General features: G+C 45.5%; 9 protein-coding genes across 9 annotated transcripts; 6 read left to right on the top strand and 3 right to left on the bottom strand.

The window, feature by feature from the left end:
* Positions 1-1,496: 1,496 nt before the first annotated feature.
* BDV27DRAFT_145748 (SUR7/PalI family protein) lies at positions 1,497-2,523 on the top strand (the record flags this gene model as incomplete). The annotated part of the gene is made up of 3 exons (XM_032070456.1): positions 1,497-1,574; positions 1,686-2,270; positions 2,323-2,523. 3 exons carry the CDS (start codon positions 1,497-1,499, stop codon positions 2,521-2,523), a joined length of 864 nt encoding a protein of 287 aa, XP_031926981.1.
* Positions 2,524-3,445: 922 nt separating this feature from the next.
* BDV27DRAFT_158360 (protein kinase family protein) lies at positions 3,446-5,896 on the top strand (the record flags this gene model as incomplete). The annotated part of the gene is made up of 3 exons (XM_032072671.1): positions 3,446-3,590; positions 3,637-5,280; positions 5,325-5,896. The coding sequence occupies 3 exons, from the start codon at positions 3,446-3,448 to the stop codon at positions 5,894-5,896; spliced, it is 2,361 nt and encodes a 786-aa protein (XP_031926980.1).
* A 1,714-nt stretch (positions 5,897-7,610) lies between these two features.
* BDV27DRAFT_129295 (uncharacterized protein) lies at positions 7,611-8,632 on the top strand. The gene is made up of 3 exons (XM_032067159.1): positions 7,611-7,760; positions 7,829-8,119; positions 8,171-8,632. The coding sequence occupies exons 2-3, from the start codon at positions 7,940-7,942 to the stop codon at positions 8,510-8,512; spliced, it is 522 nt and encodes a 173-aa protein (XP_031926979.1). The 5' UTR covers positions 7,611-7,760; positions 7,829-7,939; the 3' UTR covers positions 8,513-8,632.
* Positions 8,582-10,471, bottom strand: BDV27DRAFT_158358 (uncharacterized protein; the record flags this gene model as incomplete). The annotated part of the gene is made up of 5 exons (XM_032072670.1): positions 8,582-8,982; positions 9,036-9,401; positions 9,457-9,698; positions 9,743-10,320; positions 10,367-10,471. The coding sequence occupies 5 exons, from the start codon at positions 10,469-10,471 to the stop codon at positions 8,582-8,584; spliced, it is 1,692 nt and encodes a 563-aa protein (XP_031926978.1).
* Positions 10,472-12,036: 1,565 nt separating this feature from the next.
* On the top strand, positions 12,037-13,455 carry BDV27DRAFT_129291 (uncharacterized protein). Its single transcript, XM_032067158.1, has 4 exons — positions 12,037-12,128; positions 12,255-12,749; positions 12,815-13,126; positions 13,176-13,455. The coding sequence occupies exons 2-4, from the start codon at positions 12,274-12,276 to the stop codon at positions 13,288-13,290; spliced, it is 903 nt and encodes a 300-aa protein (XP_031926977.1). The 5' UTR covers positions 12,037-12,128; positions 12,255-12,273; the 3' UTR covers positions 13,291-13,455.
* Positions 13,456-14,014: 559 nt separating this feature from the next.
* BDV27DRAFT_129289 (uncharacterized protein) lies at positions 14,015-14,874 on the top strand. The gene is made up of 2 exons (XM_032067157.1): positions 14,015-14,686; positions 14,737-14,874. Exons 1-2 carry the CDS (start codon positions 14,116-14,118, stop codon positions 14,835-14,837), a joined length of 672 nt encoding a protein of 223 aa, XP_031926976.1. The 5' UTR covers positions 14,015-14,115; the 3' UTR covers positions 14,838-14,874.
* A 656-nt stretch (positions 14,875-15,530) lies between these two features.
* Positions 15,531-16,341, top strand: BDV27DRAFT_158356 (uncharacterized protein; the record flags this gene model as incomplete). Its single annotated transcript, XM_032072669.1, has 2 exons — positions 15,531-15,797; positions 15,871-16,341. The coding sequence occupies 2 exons, from the start codon at positions 15,531-15,533 to the stop codon at positions 16,339-16,341; spliced, it is 738 nt and encodes a 245-aa protein (XP_031926975.1).
* A 91-nt stretch (positions 16,342-16,432) lies between these two features.
* Positions 16,433-17,234, bottom strand: BDV27DRAFT_2875 (uncharacterized protein). The gene has a single exon (XM_032076229.1). It carries the CDS (start codon positions 17,191-17,193, stop codon positions 16,525-16,527), a length of 669 nt encoding a protein of 222 aa, XP_031926974.1. The 5' UTR covers positions 17,194-17,234; the 3' UTR covers positions 16,433-16,524.
* Positions 17,235-18,969: 1,735 nt separating this feature from the next.
* Positions 18,970-21,396, bottom strand: BDV27DRAFT_145743 (Zn(II)2Cys6 transcription factor domain-containing protein; the record flags this gene model as incomplete). Its single annotated transcript, XM_032070455.1, has 4 exons — positions 18,970-19,114; positions 19,171-20,565; positions 20,634-20,746; positions 20,842-21,396. The coding sequence occupies 4 exons, from the start codon at positions 21,394-21,396 to the stop codon at positions 18,970-18,972; spliced, it is 2,208 nt and encodes a 735-aa protein (XP_031926973.1).
* Positions 21,397-21,806: the final 410 nt, after the last annotated feature.

Raw genomic sequence — 21,806 nt, 5'->3', positions numbered from 1 at the left:
TGTTCCGTCTTCACATCAGATATCCTCCGTACGGCGGCTTTAATGCCCGGTTCTCCCCTCGCTAGTATGTAGAGCCTTTCCTAAATTTATTTTGCTAGCTACTTGCAATAAAAGCAAATCAGCTCTTGAGGCCTCGTAAGTCAGAGCCCTACATTGAGAAGAACTATGGTGACTGTATCGGGGGAAGGACAGGGGATATCTTCTTATGCGAAGTCGAGGAACGGCTGGGGCATAAGTAAATATAGTAACCCTACGCGACATAAATTTCAACGCTACTTGTCAGCATGTTCACTGCCAGACTTACCTCGGAGAAGTTGCCGCTTTTATCGATGGAAAGGAGTTTATATAGGCAAATACCATCTGTCGATGTTCCTTACGCGCTTTGCCCTTTATGCCATTATAAATTGCTAGAGGTTCGAGATACGGGTATTTTTTTCTATTAACAACAGACGCTAGCACAGAGAGAGATGAAGATTCGCTACCACTATCTAAAAAGCAATTGGCGCACCATTTTATTCATCGCACACATGGCCATAGATGGCTACGCAGTACTTAGGACACAATAGAGTTGGTGTTCTGGGTGGTAAAAAGGTTAAATATCTAGGGCTACGACATATCGTCGGTAATCATCATGGAAATCGTTATTCGGACTCGGAAATCGAATATTGGCGCTGAATAACCTGAGTATGAACAATCAACCTATCTTACTGCCCATTGGCGGAGGCAGTTAACAGGACTGATACAAACGGTGTGTAATGACTCGTTATGCTCCATCGTTGTATCGTGTTCTGTTTTGTAAAAGAAAAGTTCAAGCCACAATTGCGGCTGTGCAAAATTACACTCGTAAATCTATGACAGGTAAATAACTGTATGCTAAGAATGTAAGTGTAAAAAAAAAAGTCAATACGATATATCGGTATATAGGTCCTTGTAATAAAGTATCATGGCCCACGATGAGGTCGGGACTAAGCCAGAAAAGCTAATTCTGAATATTGCTGTGGTATCTGACAAGCGGCTTCGAGTATTTGCTATAGGATAAAGAAGAGCGGGTGGGAAGAAATTAGGGGGTGTAGATATAGAATCTTCGTCTGCAATCGAAGGATGCCCAATGCAGGATGCCCTTACAAATGTAAGCTAAAACTACAAGAAAAAGCTGCTGTCTTATGCTCCTAGTGTAAAGAGATGGAACGCGAATGTTTACAAATATCCTGTTGTACACATTCCGTCTTTCTCTTATGGCCCTACAGGATCTAAAAGCCGGCCTGTAGGCCTCACTTGTTCGAAACTGTTATTTAGTGAGGGTTAACGATGTGCTAAGATAATAGAGCCATAGCTTGAAGACCTATCAGCTACTATAGCAACCATCGCCTAGGGGATAAATATATATGAAGAGATAAATACAAAACGCTGCTTGTAGGTATTTCTTGTTAGTAACTCGCTTCTTAGGGCGCCAAATATACCAGCTTCGTTACCAGAGCGCGGGATTTTTATGACTTATGGGTAAGACAAGAAAGTCACTATGTGTCGTCTTGCCTTATGCTTTTTCAGTTGCTAGCCTAATATGTCTTATATTCGTGGGTATTGGCTGTACCCACACATCGTCTCCTCAAAGTGAACTGTATTTTATGAAGGTCAGTGCATAATACTCCGTCGGAAAGCATGGAACCGAGCAATTGACTGTGCAGGCCAACCTAACGGGGTTTGGATCAACTCTGGAGAAGAAATTAACGGGACTCATCTCACAACGGTCAGTCTTTGATGATTCCTTAGCCGCGGTAGCAGGGTCTACTTCAGATGTTTCGTCAACACTGCAGGATACAAGCAACACTGCCCAGAATGCAGGCAACAGCGTCATTGATGGTGTGATGGGAGCGGTGGGAAATGCGGTAGATGAAGCAAAAAATCAGGCTCAGGATGTTTCTGATAAACTTGCTAAGATAGAATCTAATATAGAGGGATACTACATCATCGGGCTTTGGGGATACTGCCAAGGGAGCTTCAATGAGACTGGTTCGACCGTCAGGAAATGTACACCTCCAAGCTCGTCCTTCTGGTTCAACTTTACTGAAGTACTGGGGCTGGAGAGCTCATGGGCAGAACAGATATTTCCTAGCCAAGTCGAAAAGGTAGTGAGCGTGTATAAGGTGGCATCGAAGGGAATAAGCGCCACCTATATAACCGCACTTATCACAACTGTACTCACCCTAATTACGGGATTAACGGCCATGGTCTCCCACTGGGGAAGTTGCTTGGTCAGTATATGCGCATTGGTATGTAGCTTCAGGCCCAAGAACGTGGGCCTTAAGCGCTAACCGTATCTAGATATCGATGGTTTCTAATATAGCAGGGTCAGCAACAGTTACGGGGGTATATGTCTCGCTTGTCGGTGTCCTTAAATCTGTGTTCTATTCTGCTGGGATCAATGCAAGCTTGGGCCAGAAAATGTTAGCAACTAGCTGGTTGGCTTCTTCGTTCTCTGTGGTGGCTTGTATTCTCTGGTTGTTGAGTATCTGTTGCTGGTAGGAAATATGGTGGATGGTCTAAGAATGGGTAATCAATTGGCCTGGAACATTATAAAAATAGAATGTGATTACGCTAGCCTCTAACCCCAGGATGTGAGTGTACGCTGTAGCTTATGTATCGTCATACGTGGTCCATTGTATAGAGCCATGCACACATCCAGTCCATTTCAATGCCACGTTGTTATTTTCAACTTGGTTCTATCTGTTGTGAATTGAGGCTCGACCAGGTAGACTGTAGATATTCAGGTACGGACTAGATTCCGTATAAGGCTCAGATTGATTGGAAATCAGTCCGATGTTAACTTGTATATAAGCCTCAGGTTTATAGAAGTAATGAACAACAACCAATCTTCCTCTGAAATAAAACACTATCAACTATGGCCCAGGAAGCTGTACGCACTGTGACAATTCGACTACTCCTTTCGCGAGGTTTACGTGCACAATTGAAATTTTGATCACCCTCTTCCTCTTCAGTTGGTTCCTTTGTTAATCTGTCACGGTTTGAGCCACCTACGGTATGTAGGGCAATTTGCGCATCGACCAAATACCTCGTACTTGAATCAGAGGTTCGCCCGGGCCAATTTGCCTGAGGCTGCCGCTAGTATTGTCATTTTCAATTTAGCTAGGCTTATATCGATTATTAGCTGAACTTCCGTTAATGCATGTGTCTTTGGATTTCCGTATTTTTAGTGTTCGCGGACAAATATGAGACCGACGCCGAGGTTGTTGCAAAGCAATCAAAGCTCCGAGCGGCGCGTCATATATAGGAGACTTGATACATCCAGATATGTATCTTATTTACATGCCTTTTATCCTATTCCAGAGACCCTTTGGGCCTCGCTCCTCGCTCTTTTCAATGAATTTACTGCAGACATAGGAACACTTCAGAAACACACCTCATTTTTTTCCCCTCCAGATTCAGGATGGCTCTGCTGTCTAAGAGGGAAATCATTGAATCTAGGCCTATAGGCGACGGATTGAATGCATTCCGCGACGAGTTCGTAATGACTTGCAGAAGTTCGGGCCTTCCTTGCTCCGTCCAATCTGTACACGAGCTTGATCATGATGGTACTTATTCTTTCAGGACAAGTGACTGTATCTAACCGTGAATTAGCCCTTCAGAACCTATGCATCTGCCTAATACTGGCATTGCAGGCCCTTCCCGCGTCCCGCGCCTTGCCCCCAGTGGTTGGCGCCCACAAAAACCTTTTTAATGATTTATCCAGGTTAAGCTCGAGTATCAACTCCGATGAATTCAACCTGGAGCGACTTCTGCCCTTATTAATCGCGGCATTCAACAAAGAATCTGATGAGGTCATTTGGGATAAAATCTACGCAGCCGCGGCAGAAACCACGCCCCCCCCAAGGCCGCCACCCTACGTCGAGCAAACGCCGTATTCCTGTTCTACAAGCATGATCTCGAATTCGCATGAACGTCGGGATGACATAGACCCTGTGCTAAAGGAGGAACTAGGCTCAATATACACGGATGTACCTGGATTTGAGGAGGCCTTCTTCGGAGGAGTGAAAGATCTGGAGAAAGCTGGCACTGCTGTCTTCCATAGATTCATTGAGGGGGATGATCCTCTATACAGGGAAACAGCTGGCTGGCGTGACTGGCCTCAATCTGCAGAGGAAAAGCAGGTCCTGGATTGGCTAGTCGCAAAGGTTGAAAGGTTTTACGAAATTGCAACAGAAGATGTTTTTGCCCCGAAAAATCATCGCAAGGTTTTAGGTTGGCCACATCAGCCACTTCAAGGGTCTACCGCTGCTCGGAAGCTGGATATTGGGTTTATTCCTTCTCTAGAATCAGCCGATAAAAGCACCCTTTGGTCGCATATCCTAGTGATTGGTGAACTGAAGCGCAATCCCAAGATGGACACAGCATCTAGCACATGGCGAGATCTGGGACGTTATGCAAGGGAAGTCTTTGCTGCCCAAGACACTCGTCGTTATGTGTTGGGTTTTACTCTTTGTGGAACTGTTTTGCGACTATGGGAGTTTGATCGTATTGGAGCCATCGCGTCAACGCCTTTCGATGTCAACAAAGACCCTGTCCGATTCATTGTATCGATGCTGGGGTTCCTTCAGATGGACAGTGACCAATTGGGGTACGATCCTACTATTCTCACTTCTCCTGAGGGGTATCGATACATTCAGATTGTACGTGATGGACAGCCGGAGCGTCTTATTCTTGAGGAACGTATGAGGCGTGCCTCGTGTGTTGTTGGTCGGGCTACAATATGTTGGAAAGCTTACCGTGAAGGAGATGAGTCAAAGACACCCCTTGTCATCAAGGATTCGTGGCAATACCCAGAAAGAGAGGAAGAAGGCGCGCTTTTGCGGGATCTGACACAGAAAGGAGTGGTTAATGTGGCCAGGTATTACTACCACGGGACTGTACAGGTGAACGGTAAGAATGACGATATTCAGGCTGCCGTACGTAGAGGACTTGATATGGCACGCGCAAAGAAGTATCGTTTCCCGCGCTCTGATGTCTCCTATATCGGATTCGCTTCAACAGATGGATCAAAAGCGAGCCACTCTGCCGGAAGTGCTGGGCATAAGCGGTCATCCAGCCATCTCGAAGCTGCTCTGCCATCTACCAAGCGCTCCTGCTCTAGCTCCCCGGTTAGAGATACCCATAGCCTGGAAAATAGAGTACATAGACGCGTTATTGTTCGCGACTACGGAGTGCCTATCTACAAAGCTAAATCTCGCGTCGTCATTCTTTCTGCACTCGAGAGATGTATAGAAGGTACGTGATCCGTTGGATATTTTTCTCAATCCTGACGTATGAAGGGTACGAGTCGTTGCACTTGCACGCCGGGCTTTTCCAGGGCGACATCTCGACTGGAAACCTCATTATCAATGACGAGGAAGGTAATCCGTCTTGGCCAGCATTTTTAATTGACCTGGACTTGGCTATTTGGGAGCGACGTGAACAACCTTCCGGAGCGAGAGGCAAAACAGGAACAAGAGCCTTTATGGCAATAGGGCTCCTCCTAGGGGAAAAGCACTCATTCATGCATGACTTGGAGTCATTCTTCTGGGTTATTTTCTGGATCTGTATTCACTACCCTGCCCTCACCAAGAAAAAGGTTGTGCGGAGGTTCGAAAAATGGAATTACGTGGATATGGAAGAACTGGCTGAACTGAAAAAAGGAACTGTAGCCCATGAAGGTGATTTCCTTCACATGGTGGAAGACCTTTTTACTGATTTTTATAAGCCCTTAGGCCCTTGGGTCAACCGCTTGCGGAAGGTGGTATTTCCAAACGGTGGGAGATGGGAGAAGGAGACCAAAGACCTATATGTTCAGATGAGAGAAGTTCTAAAAGACGCTTGTAAAGATCCCAAAGTGCTGGCTGAATAGAATCAGATGTGACCATTTTAATGGCAAGTCTAGATTAGTTCTGCATATCGGAATAAAAAGTCACCTGTTAGCATGCCTGCGGCTGCTCCTATCTGGAGGAGAGCGGGAACACCGGGCCACCTTCCCGAATGGCATGGCAAAAATCATGCCCATATAGTCGCTATACGTTACGGTGGGCTATTGCTACTTATGATAACAGAAAGAAAGGGAGGCACGGCGAAAACATCACTTGGCTCTTCTCATCGACGTCCCAATAGAGCCGCCACGAGCTGCCGTTTTCAGATGGCAGACGATATTGTTGTTTAGGTGTATTTACGGCCTGTTTTCTTAACTTGCCAATCTCCGAGGTGGGTTGTCGCACAAGGATGAACAAAATATAATTATCGAGCGCCATCATGGAGTCCCCTAAGCTCTAGCCCTCATCCTTGTGCCGGGACCACACGTTGTCTTACTTTCAGTTTCCAAAGTAGCGCTTGTCAATATATCTCGGCTAGCAGGACTTGGGCAGGCCCTATCAATGTAGTTCTCAATGCCAGGCTGCAGAAGCTGTTGCTCAGTCGATAAAGTGAGAAGGGATGCCCCCCCAATCGTGCCACATCCAAAAGGTGCCCCACGCCTTCATTGAATGCATGATTCGTGAAGTACTATATTGACCTTGAAGAGATGTCTGTGTCGGGTGTACAGTGTTTGGCAACATTACGCTCATGTCTAGCCTTACTTCGAAGATTTTCCAACTTTTCTCCTGAATGCGATTATTTTGGCATTTGATCCAATTCCCCAACTTCCCACCCACCCACACAGTCAGGGCAGCTACAGTCATTAGTGGTTGGGCAAGGGATCTGAGTTCTCCCCAAAACATTCTGTGATAGTAAGAGGCCGCTATCAGATGCCTTCTTCTCTTTCTACTGTACATCCGCTGTGACGGTAGTCTAGAAAGTATTGGCCTAGCGATTCCTTGTTTTGTTTTGGACATTGCTCGTACATGAACCTACCTACCCTTTCAAGCAACCAAAAACCGTGCTCGCGATGTGATTCATGCCTCTTTCTTGGACTAAGGCTGGTAGGTCCGAAAAAGCCTTGGGGTGCAGATAGCTCACATGGAAGGACATCATTAAATGCCTTGCTTTACCACTATCTCTAGTTGTTGAGATACCAAAGTTTCAAAAGTGCTGTTTTATATGGAATATAGAGGTGGCCCGCTCGTACGGGAATTACGTTATACCGGTATAACTGATTATGTCAGGATGGGCTAGCTCAGAAGGCTACATGCAGCCCATAGCCGCGTACAGCCTGGGAATTTGATAAAAATAATAACGATGATAGAGCCGGTGTCGCTCATGTGTGGGATTGGTGATACTAAGCTCTAAATCTATCATACAAAGGTTCCTTGGTGTTGTGTTTAGTCATATGGTTGCAGCCTTAGGCTCCCTGTAGGCCCTGACAAATGATAATAATGATATGGATTTCGGTTTTTTGCTTTTCAATCACGCATGTTCAGATTCCTGTAGTTCTGTCCAGATATAGGTCGCCTCATCTGCCCGCTTTGTGTAGAGCAAAGGGGCGAGCTGTCGCCCAGTCCTCTCCACAAAATGGTTGTAGATCGGTTTTTGTCTACATCGCCCATAAACATTAGCGGAAGAACAATGATCCGGCTGTGCTTTGTGCCGGTGGAATAACACTGCGGTTGGGCATCTAGGACCCCGCCAAGTTACCCCTCCAAAAGCTCCGTTGAACAACCGACTGAAATAATTATCTTAAGCAGTATTCAATGACAGTATTTATCTATATTCGCTACTAGTCCGGACAGATTCAGTCATACCGCTTATGACTTCTCGTCACTTTCCTGTTCCTGAAAAAGGCAAACGTGAGTGAGGAATATGCCGTTCGGGTCATTTAAAGTGAAGCGTATGTTGATAATGGAAATCTCCTTAGGCTGTCTGTCTGAACGCATGAGCCTCCCGCATACACTTATTGCGTATACCAATCTTACACTTTAGAAAAGCGTTATTGCAACATTTCCGTCTATATATCGGCGATTGCGAAATGACAGATAGTCAGGGCTTCATCCTGTTGCCAAATGTGGTATCTGGTGTGCTTTTACAGAGACTGGCTGCTGATATGGACGCAAACATGTGTAAAACAACACCTACCGTGCGCCGAGAAAAGTTTAATGAGTACGAGGTTCCATCATCAGGATATGCGGTCAAGGATGAGTTTGTGCAGGTATGGTTTAACTCTGACCTTTTGCATGGGGTTAGACTAAAGTGGATATAGAACGTGGATAAGAGCCGGCTAGCGTCTTTGTTTCACCTAAATTCTTTCCCCGAACATCCTTGGTCAATAAACATGGGAGTATTCCATGAAACGGAAGCAGATCCATCGAAGCTAAAAACCGCAAATAAAGAGGAGGTCTACGTCACTATTGCCGTCACGGACCTGGGAAGTCATAATGGCTGGTTTAATTTTCATGAAGGTTCTCACCTACGAAAACCGCCGCTCGGAAAAGCCATATCCCTGAATCTTAGAGCGGGTGATGCGGTTGCTTGGAGCGGGAACTTAGTGTATTCTCACGTTTCTGGAGGAGGAGGGAAGTTTTTAACCATCGTTTATCGCTGACATTGCGATGGGAGATTGGACCGCTACTAGTCTTCACTGCAGCGTGAAAAATGTATATTATGGTGAAGATCAATTTCCTTCCATTTGTTCCCATTGTAAATCAAACTCTTTCTCCCAGTCTAGCCATGGCATATTATAATCTCTTTCCCAATCCAGCCAAGGTATCATAAAGTCCCTTTCCCAGTCCAGAAAACTGTTACCTCTTGAATCCGTGGCGCTACGTTGCGTTGTGTCTAAAGTGTTCCCCAGGCACTCATTTTGGGGGGAGTAATTGCTAGATGGTGTAGCATTGCAGGAGTTCGATCCTGGGGAATGCTGACTGCCGGGAAGAGATAGGGAATGAAGATCATGTCCTTCACCTCCAGTACATCTTGCATGTAGACAAGGGATCTGGGTGCTCTCTATTGTCAGAGGCATATGGTGTATGTCGAATTGAACGGTGGCAATATCTGGTTCGATGCCTAGCGATTCTGCTTACAGTCAGGCGCATCCTCATTTCAAAAAGACATATGATCTGATATACCTTGCATAGCTCTGTCTGCAGAGTATTCGACTGAACTCTCCTCATTCGATACTTCCAGTTCGGAGACCCTCTCTTGTGAATCTTGACATTGTAGTACGCCCTTCTGTGAGATTTCTGATCTTGTATAGTTATGGAAGCTGTCGGTTTCATAGGATGTTTGTCTTTCTGTTTCGACGTAGCCATTGGAAGACACATTGGAATTTTTGAAACTGAACGTCAGCTGATTTCTACTGGAAGGTTCGGTGCGCCGACGTTTGCGCGTGGAATAAGAATTGCGCACTCGCTTTTTCTTTCTTCCAGAACCATGGAGTGCGACAGAAGGTGTTGTATTTAAGTCTGAGCTAGAAGCTTCTCGACAGGCAACGGCTTATGAGCTAGTTAGATCACACGGGCTTCATGGTCAAAGGGAGTTCACCTTTACCTGCAGCTGTCACGAGCACATCAAATGGCTGTGGAGGCTGATAATTTATAAACTCCAAGTCACGAAAGCGGGAAGAAAAGAACTCGATGATCCTCTCTGCAGCGTTATTGACAGTAACTTTGCCTAGGCCTTCATCATCGGCAAATATGTCCTTAGCTGCCATTTCCCCAATACCTTCATCTGTAAGAAGTTGCATGCATACGTTGTGAACCGCACCGTTCATCGGCAGATGTTTTTGCCATCTTTAACGTTAGACAGGTTGTCATTTTCGGGAGAAGGAGCTTACAAAGAGTCACCAGGTTCTTCAGGCAGACAACATATGGTACCTGAACCATTCAGGGACTGGGCTATGTTGTTGTACCTTTTTGAAGCACCTATCCAAGATGGGAGCTTCTTCCGGATCTCTTCGTTGTTACGAACGATGAGGCCGGAGTAGGTAAGCTGATGCGCAACCATATCATAATCGCTCGTATCCATATTCTTGTTGGTGAATTTGGCAGCTAGGTTGGACAGCGGAATCAAACCAAGCCTCCACCGAATCGTATCACGCTCACGGTTTTCTTCAAGGCGGTAAATATAATTGAGATAAGTATTTACCACGTTATGTTCGACGGCATCTACATTGTTCGCTGTGTCGTAAAGAATTGTCCTGGGCTCCTTATAGCCTTGACGAAGGGTTCTTCTCGCAACTTGACCCAGCTTCGGTCCTGATGCAGCCCATAAGCTCTTAAAAGCGCGATGTTCTCTGGCCTTCCCATCACCGTAATCGGAATTGGGCTTGCGTCCTTTTCGAGTAACACCGGTTATCGACCTTTGCAGCTGAGGAGGTATCTCACTCCAAAGGTCGAATAGGAGCTGTTGAAACTGAATGATTTTAGCAACCTGTTATACAACAAATGGGGGATCTTACTTCAGCTCTTTCGAGAAGAATTGAGTCGAGCCTATCCGCGCCATTTGCTTCTTCACAAGCGTCGATGACTTTCTCTGCTACTTGTTTGCTGATTTTCGTACCCATTGCCAGCAGAGGTGCTATGAGCGTTAGAACAGCAACCATACCCTGTCAAGGAGAAGGTAAGGCTGGCGAATCCCGCGCTAACCCAAAATGACTTATTTCATTCCCATGGGAATGAAATAAGTCATTTTGGGTTAGCGCGGAACAATTCAGAATTGAGTCTGCAGCGGAAGACGCGCGCCCAATAAACTTGGAGCACAGACCTATCATCCGAAATAGGCCTTCCACAAACTAGTGAACATGTCTGATACATCGTGGCAATCGACGCGATGGGATGGCCCCTGTTCTAGAGGTGTAAAACTCACGCTCGTAGCAGAGTATCTGCCCTAATTCTGATTCAGTTGCGGTCTACCTACGTCCACGTTCATTAGATGATATTTGTCATAGTTTGATGCCAATAATCTGCATTAACACATATATATTAAAATCGATACTAATAACTGGCTTTACGGCTAGCCCAGGCTGTATTTTATAATGAAGGGGATGTATTTAATTGCACTGCACTGCCTTCTCAGTGCGTAGGTTCGCTTCTATGTGCCTCAATCTTCATCAACTCTTTTATGACCAGCTATAGTTATGCAGCTCTTTCTTGCATCTATCTCGTCCTATCTCGCTTGTCTCGGCTGGCAACGCAAAGCCAAAGGTTTATACGTGCATGTTTTGTGTGGTACTGATAGGCTAACCTGTTAATAGATCCGTTAATGACTATCCTACAGGACGGAAAGTCTCAAATAAATGGAAGGCCCGCGTTTCAAAGGCACTACATAGAGCAGCAAGTTGGCGACCACTACAAGATTGTGCGCCAAGTGACCATGTGTGATATCGATGAAGGAGGGCAAACAGTTACTTACTTTCGGACCGAGAGGTTCACGATAGAAGGAAGAATGTTGCAGAAATCCAAATGTGGCCTGGAGTTACTAGAAGACTACAATATTTGCAAGCGACCCATGTCATGAACAGCTTATTATTGATTTCCCTCTTTCTTTTGTTTTCCTAGCTCATCATATCCTATGAGCATTCTTATGATCATGATTAACTTGACTGGAGATGTATATATTTCGAGCATTGATTTCCTTGTACTACTTTAGCTAGCTCTATTGATTGTTACTTCCCTCCGTATCAAGATATCCACAAGCCTTGCGGCAGAAAGTATGAGGGCATATATCCCGGTGGCCAGCGGTACGAGAGTTGGAGATTAGGTTTCTGATCATGATATTACCACTACATACCGTGGATGTGATCCATCGGTACAGGACCAAAAATTACATTAATAGAATGCCAAGAGGAAATTTCGAGCACGGAAGCCTAGGCGAGGATCTCAACAAGGTCCGGGGGAACTATCGAAAGGGCGTGGCTAAAAATGTACAGTAGTATGTTACAGATCAATGCACTTACGGTCACCTCGGGATCTCCTTTGGATTTGGTTTGAGCACTTCTGCAATTAGGAATACTATTTAAAAAATCCAGAAGTCAGAAAATGATGATAGTATCTATTCTTTCGTTTCGAATTACTTCCTCCTTATGCCTCGGCTTCAAATATATTATCTTGATAATTAAACCTCGCAATGGAAAACGAACCTACCACTGTCGATAAGCCCCTTCTGTATTTTCGGGGCACATGGGAGATCAAATGTATTTTCGATGGAAAAATCTTTTCATTGTAGGTCACCATCAATATTTTTGACCCTGTTAAACCAGACTGCCCTGTGCGCGTCCTTATATGCGGTGCCAGAGATATCGAGATGCGATACCCCGCCTTGCGCGCAGTTTCTGACCGTGTGATTAGGCAAGAGATACACGATTTAATGTACAACAAATCGTTTGATGAGAGGGACAGCGAAGTACAGGACTGTGCTGATTTCACGTGTAACGCGACTCTCGGATCGAAAGAAAGAGAAATTCCTTCTTTGATTAATAAGAAAATAGTTACGACAACGGTCCACAGCAATCATATCCCCGGAGTCAGTGTTGTTTCACCATTTACGATGAACCAACGGCAATGGGACCTCCTGGGACAATTCGAGCGAAGTGCATTCTTGTTCATCAAGCTTGGAGGCCACGAAGGGCAACATGTATCTCGGCGAGTGAATTATTCGCGAATGAGCCCAGAGGCTATGGACGAGACATTGCAGTCATTCGAGAACATTCATTTATTTCCACTTCTAAATGAGAGGATACATAACTCTGGTGAAGATGCTGATGCGTTCTTGGAATTTCTACAACGGGATATCGAATTGGATATTGGAGATTGCTTAGAGAGATTTCGATCGGGTTTTCGAAGGCAAGTCAGCATGTTCCATGCGCACTGCAGTAGCAATAAAGGAACTACTGACGAAGCAAATGCAGGACAAGACCCATTGATGCAGAATGCGCAGGAAGCACAATCTCCGTCATGTGTGCACCTGGACGAACTAAACGCTGCGAATCCCACTGGTTCTTAATCTTCAAGCAACAGGGCACTGAGACCAGCGCCAGCCTAACTGAGACAGGTATTGAGTGGGATAAACACGGTAATAGGGATCCTGAACATACTATTACGTACGCCGTCAAAACAGACCCCGGCCTTCAAAAATTGAAAGATTGTGCGTTGCAATCTCCACAATTTCAACATATTGGAAATAGAACAGAGCACTGGCTGTGCCCTTGTGCATTGTGGGTGTAAGTTTTAAAGAGCCAAAGCACACAAATATGTCCTGATGGCGTATAGATCTACTCTTATAGGTGGATATAGTCGAAAGGGCTATATCGATGGTATTTCATCCAGTGGTATTAATGTTGAGCACCTGCATCTCAAATTGGTCTACAGCTCGCTAGAAATATGACGGGCATGTCTTTGCGGAAGTGTTGCCTCGGTAAAGGGTCCGAGAAGAGTAGACTGGCTCGGTCAAGCGCAGCAGTGGCTCTACAGATGGTATTGGTGAAATCATGCTCTTACCCCTTGCTAGGTGATATGCAGGATGCCACTATCTAGTCCTTGTGTATGTTTATATACAGTAATCCGTTATTTATCGACGATAGCTTTACAGATATTTTCAAGATCGGTTTCTACCCTATGTTCTTGGATATTATTCCCAACTCTTTGATGCCACGCCACGCTAAATTAGAAATGGATTATGTCAAGTTTTGTTTCGATGTATAATGTCATAACAATTGCCCGATCTAGTTAATGGGAACTGTATAAGTGTTACATTATTCTTTTATGGTTCAGTTAACGTAGCCAGTAAGCCAGCCGCCCATGCATTATCATATGATGGAGACTGGATAGCAGCGGCTAAAACGTATGACGGCAGTATACACTGACGAGTATGACGGATAGCTCATAGGCAATGAGCGTTTGCTTGAGAGTACGAAAGACTCCATTTCGATTAAATGCTTAGATTAGCTTGGCCATAGATACAGACGGGCATGTATACATTACGCCTTTCTTTTCTTTTCTTTTCATTTTCATTAAGAAAATAAACCCACTTGGGTCAAATGGGATCCACTGGTTAGACTTCTTTGTCCACTCCCTAGCGCCGGACGTGGCCGGTCTAGATCGCCTATATGTTATTTCCACTCAAATACTTATTAAACAGACATTTCCAGGATACGAGTGGCCAGCTCGCATCTTTCTACTACACCGTACCTTAGTTGAAACTAAAAAAGTCATGATGCATTGGTATCAATCCTGCCATCTGTCCCTGCAACCTCACAATAGTTATCCTGAGACTTTGTTTGAATACGGTCAATATTTGGAAAACCTACAATTGTATACCACCTACATCTCGAAAGATGAAAGATCTCAAGTTCTCAACCCATATTATGTACCAAATGCATTCGAAGTGTGCCAAGCAGCGATAGACAAGGCATCGCATTTAAACAGGAAGAAAGACCTCAACGCAGCTTCGGTGTTGCTTACGATAACTGGTCACAGTCTCTGGGAGGCGCAACGAAAACAATTTCCTGATTCGGTAGATATTCAGGATTACAATCAGTGGACGACTACCGAGAATGACTCCATCGGCTTCTGGCAAAATTTCAATTATTGTTGGCTAAATCTGGGTCGAAATATTTCCAAGTCACTTTGGCAAACTACTCACTTGGACTGCAACGCTAAGGAGAGGCTGGAAGAGTGGCTGAGGGGACTAGCGGACCATATTATCAACGTATCTGACTTTCTAGAGGACTTCGGCCTGGTCGATTACGAAAGGGGGATCTGGGAGGACGACATACTTTCTTGTATGTGAAGAAATACGAAAGCGATGATGACTAGCTAATTAATGACCTAGGCTTTGAAGGCTGCTTTGAGGCGTTGGAGCAGGTCGGTACGACCCCTTTCAACTCGCAAGGGTCATATGATGGGGCTGGAGCTCAGATAACCCAACACTAGTTTATCCAAAGAGAAATAAACATTGTTCAAGTTACAAGATTAATTGCATATAGAAACGTTTGAAAGCAACTTGAGCGGGAAAGCCTAATCAGCCATTTCTAGGCCTCGTTGTTGCGACTATACAGTTGAAGGCTAGGTTGGTCCCTTGCAACCATACGGTACATTAAAGAATTATTGGGGGTTCTCTCATCAGATGAAATATTCGAGCTCCTCGCCGCTACAAGAATGTTCGTAAAACGTTTATATATAATCCTACGCCTTAAATAAATGGAATGGTGTAATGGGAAGACGCACAACGAGGTTGGATCTACCTTGGGAGTATGACTACCCTATCAAGGTTACGCATCATCCATTTGTCTTCGGAAACTGGGACGGTTACCAAGCAGTCTCCAACGTAGGCATAGAGGAATGCCTGGTTTGATCGATGGTAGCCAGAAACAGAACGTATGACTAGCGCCTTATTGATTCATTCAATATCAAATGCGTGTTCTTCGGTGGAGTATAATCAAAATACAGGAGGAATTTTCCAGACCACTCAGTATGACCGTTACTTTTTAAAAAGTATTAATAGATCTCATATCCTGTCTCATTTGGAGCCGATTTTGTCTCCCAAGTCAAAATTAGTCTTCATAACCTTGAACCAATCAGAGTTAAACTTTGGACCTTGATTACATCATCAACCCCTCCGCCAAGATGCCATTCAGAGGATTTTCGGACTTTCTACGAGAAGATAATGAAGATAATATTGAAGAACTTGAGAAAATGGACAACAAAGGCTACTATGTTATTGCTAGCAAACCAGCGCCTAACGGGACCTTTGTACAGCAGGTCAAAGAATCCGTTGAGAGGAACAACCGACATGGCCTATCCGATCCGGGTACCGAATGCTTTTTCGATTGGCGCACATACGGGGTGCCAACCAAGAAATTATGGATACAGTTCATGAACTTTGGTTTTAATGTAGCTTTCCTCTCTACCCCTTCTCTAACTTTCTTGTCTTTCTATCTCAGTTGACAGCTGATACTCTTCGCAGCTAGACATCAATCTTGTGGCGCGGTTTGGCAGAGATCATGATCTTATGATACAAGGCCCCTTTATTATTTCTCATTTCGTTGCCGGTAAACACAAGCGCGAGGATGAGTCGCAGCTAAGGCGAGCCCACCCTTGTTCGGATGGGATCTCCATATGGAGACCCTTAGGGGGTAAAGTTGGACCGGAAAATGGAATGTTCAAGGTTTACCCTGGGTCCCATAACATCGAATCGGAGCAGGAGTTACGGAACAGTGGGTTGCACGCGGATGAAATTCACTTGCATGCTGACCAAATTCTTATCACTGCCGGTGGACTCTGGATTGAATACAACCAATCCAAGGGTGGTATAATAATGTGGATGGGGTATTCGGAGGATCTTGTGGGCCTGCATTTTGACCGGCATAGCCTGGACTTTCTTGTGGCCGCTTACAATGCTGGCCATCTTTTAACCGGTGGCGAGCATGACACTTAGTATTATACTGGCTATCCTAGCTTCTCTAATACTACCTCTGCTGGAATAGATTGAATACATAGACATCGACAGGTCTCTATCCAACACTATCTCTTCCCGACGGGGTGGTCATCTCTGCCCCAACGTATTACACCTGCCTGTCTCCACGTCTTAGTAGCTAGTAACTTTGTCCGGGAAGTGACCTTACATACGTATCTGAAGGTCAAACAACGCCTGGCATCGGTCGAAGCAGCGTGACCATGTTAACGCGGCCCTCCTGAGTGAATAAAAGCGCTCATCGTATAATAGTAGTTGGGAGATAACAGTAATTTCCGGTTGCGGTACATGTCTAAACAGCGAAAGCACTGGCATGAGAATAAGCCAAATCCCTGAGCCGCCGAGGGATTTCTCTAGCTGATCTGGCTTTGTACCATCACCAATAGAATTTGCAACCGTGGTCGTATTAGGCAAACGATTCGCTCGAATGAACGCCATAGTGTTGGTCTGCTGCTCATAGATAGAACGAACTATGCTCCTTCTGGCCAAAGCCCGCAAAAGCCACTTCTGCGGGTCATTGCACGAACTTCCTGTTATAAATGCACTCGCGGGATTGGTATCGCCACTACCATAATCTGCCCGAAGGATAATGGGTGTCAGATCACCTTGGTCGTAGAGAAAGGCTTCCACACTCGGAAACTCTTCCAAGGCTTTGTCCAGAAAATCCATGGCATCCAATGAGCGACTTCGTCGGCTTAGTCGCTGGTGCGCGGGCTTGATATTTTCCCTGTATTCCCGAAGTTCGTCATCTGTTAGACTAGACACTATCTCTAAGGCATAAAGAATTTGTTCGTGGCGGGAAGTAGCCTGGTACATCGTATTAACCGCAGTAGAAACCGATCTGCGAGGGTGTTGAGTGAGGATGGCGAAGAGGGATACTTTAGTGCTGTGGCTCCCATCAGAAAGTTTCCCTACGTAGTGACCCACCGATGTGACCCACCAGAACCTACTGTAGGACCGGCCCACATCTATCCACCAACCAAATAAGACAACCAGCCCTCGCATAACCGCGGCAGGGTAAAAGAGTTGGCCCGCAGATAAATTTCAAGGATACTTAATACAACCATTATAAGTGTCAGTACTACGATACGTCAGGCGGTAGGGAAAGAGTGGATCTAATTTGAATCAGTCCAACCAGAAGCCAAGAGGTGATTAGGATTTATTATTACCTCCCTGTCCTGCTGTGGTTCTAATACGAAGGTATACGAAGGAGCGGTAAATACAAGCGAGCGGGCTATGGATTAGCCGCCCCCGTGCAGCACTCACTCTCAAAGAACAGAGAGCCCTACAACTATTGCCACATAGACTTTCTTGTTGGGCTTGGGTGGCCAGGGGAAAAAGTTAATATTTATCTGCGCTGAAGGTTGGATTACCCGAGACCCAATGTAGCATTCCTATTCAGTGATATCGAAATAGAGATGAAGGAGTATGTATTATTTTAATAAGTCTTGATACAAGCAAGACACAGCATGCTCAAACCGTATCGGCGATTAAAAGATAAAAGTCAATATAGACGGAATTGTCAAGCTTAATTCTGAGGCTCCCCAAAGATTTTATCGTATATCTCGGTAAGGATTCGTGCGTCGGCTCGCAGACTAGGTGAAATATTACGGCTTTGGAGAAGAAATTTGATTGTTCGCCGAAGGAGTTCCTCAAGTTTAGTTCTATCCACTAGTTCAGAGAGGCTAGACATATATGTGGCGGACAATACCAACATGTTCCCAAATTGCCTATGAAAGAGAGAAACAATGTCAGCTGATTTGCTCCAAGGTAGGCATAGATAACTTGCAGTTGATGTTCACGTACGCATGGGCGGTACCGAAGATATTGGTCACCACCGGACGACCCTCGATACCATCAAAGGCCTTCGTGCTTAATATAGCTGATTCAATGCAAACTGTACAAGCTCTTCGTAGCTTTATAGGAAGGTCGCGATGCGCAATTCCAGTAAGCCCAGGTGAAGGGTACTTGCCGCTTGATAGCTGTGCCAGATTTGTAACACTCTGGTCATGGTTTAGTGAAGAAGTTAGATTCTGGGGTTTAAAAGTAGTCATAGCAGTAACCTTCGTAGGCAGGCTATCTGAGGACGCATAAAGATCCACTTGTCGATGGTGGTGAAGGGCATGATAAAGTAAAGGACGATGAATGATGTAACGTGCACCATAGTACTTGGCTCGCATCCGAGCGACATTGATATCCTTTGATGGTGGATCGGTGTCTTTCCACTTCATCGGTGAAGGAAGACTGTTTCGCCACGACTCAAGATTCATACTCAAAACCTCTTGGATTTGTGATGACCAGTGAGTTGGATTTTGCTCTGTGGACAATTATTTTAGCAGCCTTCAATCAAGAAACAGTTGCGGAGGCCTACACTTACTATCGACTTTGTATAGGTCCGTGTGAACACGGTTTAGAATCTTCCTGAGATGAATTTGGGCCGAGTAAAAAAACATCATCATAGTACTTGGAGCAGAAATATCATTGGGGAGATTCAGAGTGAACCAACCCTTTGGTAGGGAAATATAATCTTGTGATCGTGATATACCGCTAGCAGGAAGATCAAGTTCTGCCAGTATATCACTTGGCATAAGATCAGAATGTGAAAGAAATCGCAGAAGGGAGCAAAGAGATGGGAAGATCGCAGGAGCCGCCATACCTCTCCAGTTGCAGACATGTCCAATACGCAAAATCATAAAGGTCTTTAACGGGCCCATCAGGCATTTGTCTGTAACGCTTTCTGGGAATCCAGTTAGTACCACATACTATCACTTGAACGGAAAGGGCAAAACGTACGACCGAATCTGAAATTCGCAAGCTCTGGAGGCTTGATGAATCCACCCGTGACTCTGGAGTGGGTGCGCCAGCTGGCCTGTATAAAGTCCCGCTAGCAAGGCTGCTTGGATGTGGAGTAGGCCATTTGATCCTTGGATGCTTCCGAGGATCTGAGTGGCGTATGCGTAAAAGGCCAGACCAGGAATAACATCAACATTTTTGAGGTTTTGGTTGTCTTGCGATCTCGGAAGTTTTCCCGTTCCAGTTCGCGGGCCACCCGTCAATGGAGGGGATGTAGGGCTGCAGTTATTTATGACATAACTACCGCCTTGCGGGTGAGGGCCATAGCCCGATCCCGCGGGGCCAGGTATTATCTGTTGCCGAAAATCCACAATGTAGTCTGTCACCGGCCCAGGAACAGGGTTGGCTTCGCAGATGCTGCCAAGGGCGAGGACCAAGAGAATAATCGCATTATGAACGGAGTACTCAATGCGTTGGTAGCTTCCTTGCCCTGCATGGAATTGCACATCGCATCCGGTGCCTTTGAAGTCTTCGTATGAGTGCTTCCGTTTCCTACCCCGAGGAAAATCATTAGCGTGTTTATTAGGCACTTCAGAGATTGCCGCAGAGCATGTTTGAGGACAGTTAATCTCAATGAACTGGTTAATCATATTCTCCAAATAGCCGTGATCAAGGAATGGGTGAAGCTGGTGCATATGCTTCATATAACTTTTATAGTAGCGGTGAACATCGTTAGCATCTGCGGTTAGGATACCGTTCTCATCAATCCCTTTGTTTGCAAGTTTAGCCTGCTCTTGCTTTGCTTCCACACTCCAGGGGTCACCAGGGGAGGCTGCTGCGTAGTATGGCTCGTCTTCATCGCAGCCCGTACTGGAGTTTGTTGGTGCTGCCGACGGGCTATTATCTTCACTGGTCTCGTCTCCCTCCCCACGACCGTAAACACAGATAAGACCTCTTTGTTCTTCGAGTTTCATTACATAATCGTCATCATACCTTGTTGGAAGAAGTAAATTTTGGATAGAAGGCCACAATAGCAACTTATGAGCTGCTGTCGTATGCTCTATAGGAATTGAGAGCTCACCATACTCGCCAGGCCGTACGCCTTGATTAGTGGCCGCTTCACTGCACTCCGGTAGTTGCTTCAGAGCTGTAGCAATATTATCGTCTTTGGCCTTGGGTCGTTGCAGCATATCTAGCGAGTCCTTATTCATCAACTCAGGGACTATTGATGTCCGTGGTGCCTTGGGTGCAGAGCTATCTTGAATCTTTGCCAGGACTGTGTTAAATTGGCTCCCATACTCTGTGTTAAGTTGATCTAAGCAATCGAATCTATCCATTACTTCGTCCTCAAATGACTGTATTCGGTCAAAGAGGAGTTGTGTCCCCTTATCGTATCTGCATCGCCTATCAGTGGTCTTCGGCCGATAATAGAATATTGAACTAGAAGGCCTGGAAATACAGACTTTTTATGAGGAAATTCTCTGTAAAAGCAGCTTAGGCGATTATCCTTGCAATGGCTGCATGACGGCCTTCCTTCATCGCACTTCGCTTTCCTTGCCCGGCAATTTTCGCAAGCCTTCAACCGTGGGTCAACCAAAAGCATCAGTAAATTTTCTCAATATAGAAGGGAAATGAAAAAGGCCGCTATATGAGTAATGAAAGCCATTTTACCTGTTGTGCCCGTGCACCCTTGCGCTGGCGCGTACCATAGGTCTGGCTTTGGTAGGAGCCAGAATCGTACGATGCTGGGGCATGGGAAATAGGTAGAACGAGAGTTGAACATGGAGCCGAAGGTTTTGAGTGCGGAGGTAATGGAGGCGGGGCATCGCTGTTACTACGTGGTTCTTGTGGAAAATACACCTGAGGTCGATGTTCAGGCAGCGCAGCGTGCGGGGCTGGATCAAAGGGCTTCTCATACATTGGACCTCGAAAAGGCTGGTTTGCCTCCATAGGGGTATGTCTTTGACCATGAATTTTTCCTTGCCTATTATATGGATCACCTAGAGGGAGTGGCAACTCGCAATTGGTCATAGCAGGATTCCCGTGTGGAATTAGTGGTGGAAGAACAACACAAACACGACGTTGTTCCGCAGAGTTACCTTCATTAGATGGATAAAGACGCCATTGTAGGTTATCTGTCTCTGTCGAATGTGATGGAACATGGAAGCTACTGGAAGGCACGCTATGCATGTGGCGTGTTGGCTGAGGAAGGGCACGAGTTCTCATGTTGTTTCTAATGGAGAGTATCCCTATGATGAAGGCCCTGCAGCCTAGCTAGGACCTCCAGGACGAGGTAGTTGATAAAGTACCCAAGACAATCCGATCAAGATGGGGCTAGGATTCGATATCGCTAGCTGCACCCATTCGTCAGGCGCAGGAGTTGTAGTGCGTGAGAGAAAGGAGAGGGGGGTCGTCTATAGACTCGGGGGGCTGTTAATTAGTTCGGCTATCTATATAAGAAAAACAATATATACCTTGTGAGCGATGATAGCAAATGGGCGAGTTTTGAACGCAATTAGAATTTGAGATGTTCACTTGTATGTATTCGTGATGACTTTCCGAGTAATGTCAAGACTGACGTAGAAGTCTGGGGGAAGAAAAAGCCTTAGCAACTAATGGAGGGAGATACACTTCAG

Source organism: Aspergillus caelatus, assembly GCF_009193585.1.
Source record: "Aspergillus caelatus strain CBS 763.97 unplaced genomic scaffold BDV27scaffold_102, whole genome shotgun sequence".
NCBI lineage: Eukaryota > Fungi > Ascomycota > Eurotiomycetes > Eurotiales > Aspergillaceae > Aspergillus > Aspergillus caelatus.
The sequence above is the reverse complement of the archived record's forward strand: the minus strand, read 5'-3'. Positions and strand labels throughout refer to the sequence as shown.

Coding starts and splice junctions, on each gene's coding strand:
- BDV27DRAFT_129295 (XM_032067159.1), top strand. CDS start 7,940: ATGACAGATAGTCAGGGCTTCATCCTGTTGCCAAATGTGGTATCTGGT. Junction 8,120..8,170: donor TCAAGGATGAGTTTGTGCAG/GTATGGTTTAAC, acceptor AAGTGGATATAG/AACGTGGATAAGAGCCGGCT.
- BDV27DRAFT_129291 (XM_032067158.1), top strand. CDS start 12,274: ATGTACAACAAATCGTTTGATGAGAGGGACAGCGAAGTACAGGACTGT. Junction 12,750..12,814: donor TTTCGATCGGGTTTTCGAAG/GCAAGTCAGCAT, acceptor AAGCAAATGCAG/GACAAGACCCATTGATGCAG. Junction 13,127..13,175: donor TGCCCTTGTGCATTGTGGGT/GTAAGTTTTAAA, acceptor GATGGCGTATAG/ATCTACTCTTATAGGTGGAT.
- BDV27DRAFT_129289 (XM_032067157.1), top strand. CDS start 14,116: ATGATGCATTGGTATCAATCCTGCCATCTGTCCCTGCAACCTCACAAT. Junction 14,687..14,736: donor GGAGGACGACATACTTTCTT/GTATGTGAAGAA, acceptor TTAATGACCTAG/GCTTTGAAGGCTGCTTTGAG.
- BDV27DRAFT_2875 (XM_032076229.1), bottom strand. CDS start 17,193: ATGTACCAGGCTACTTCCCGCCACGAACAAATTCTTTATGCCTTAGAG.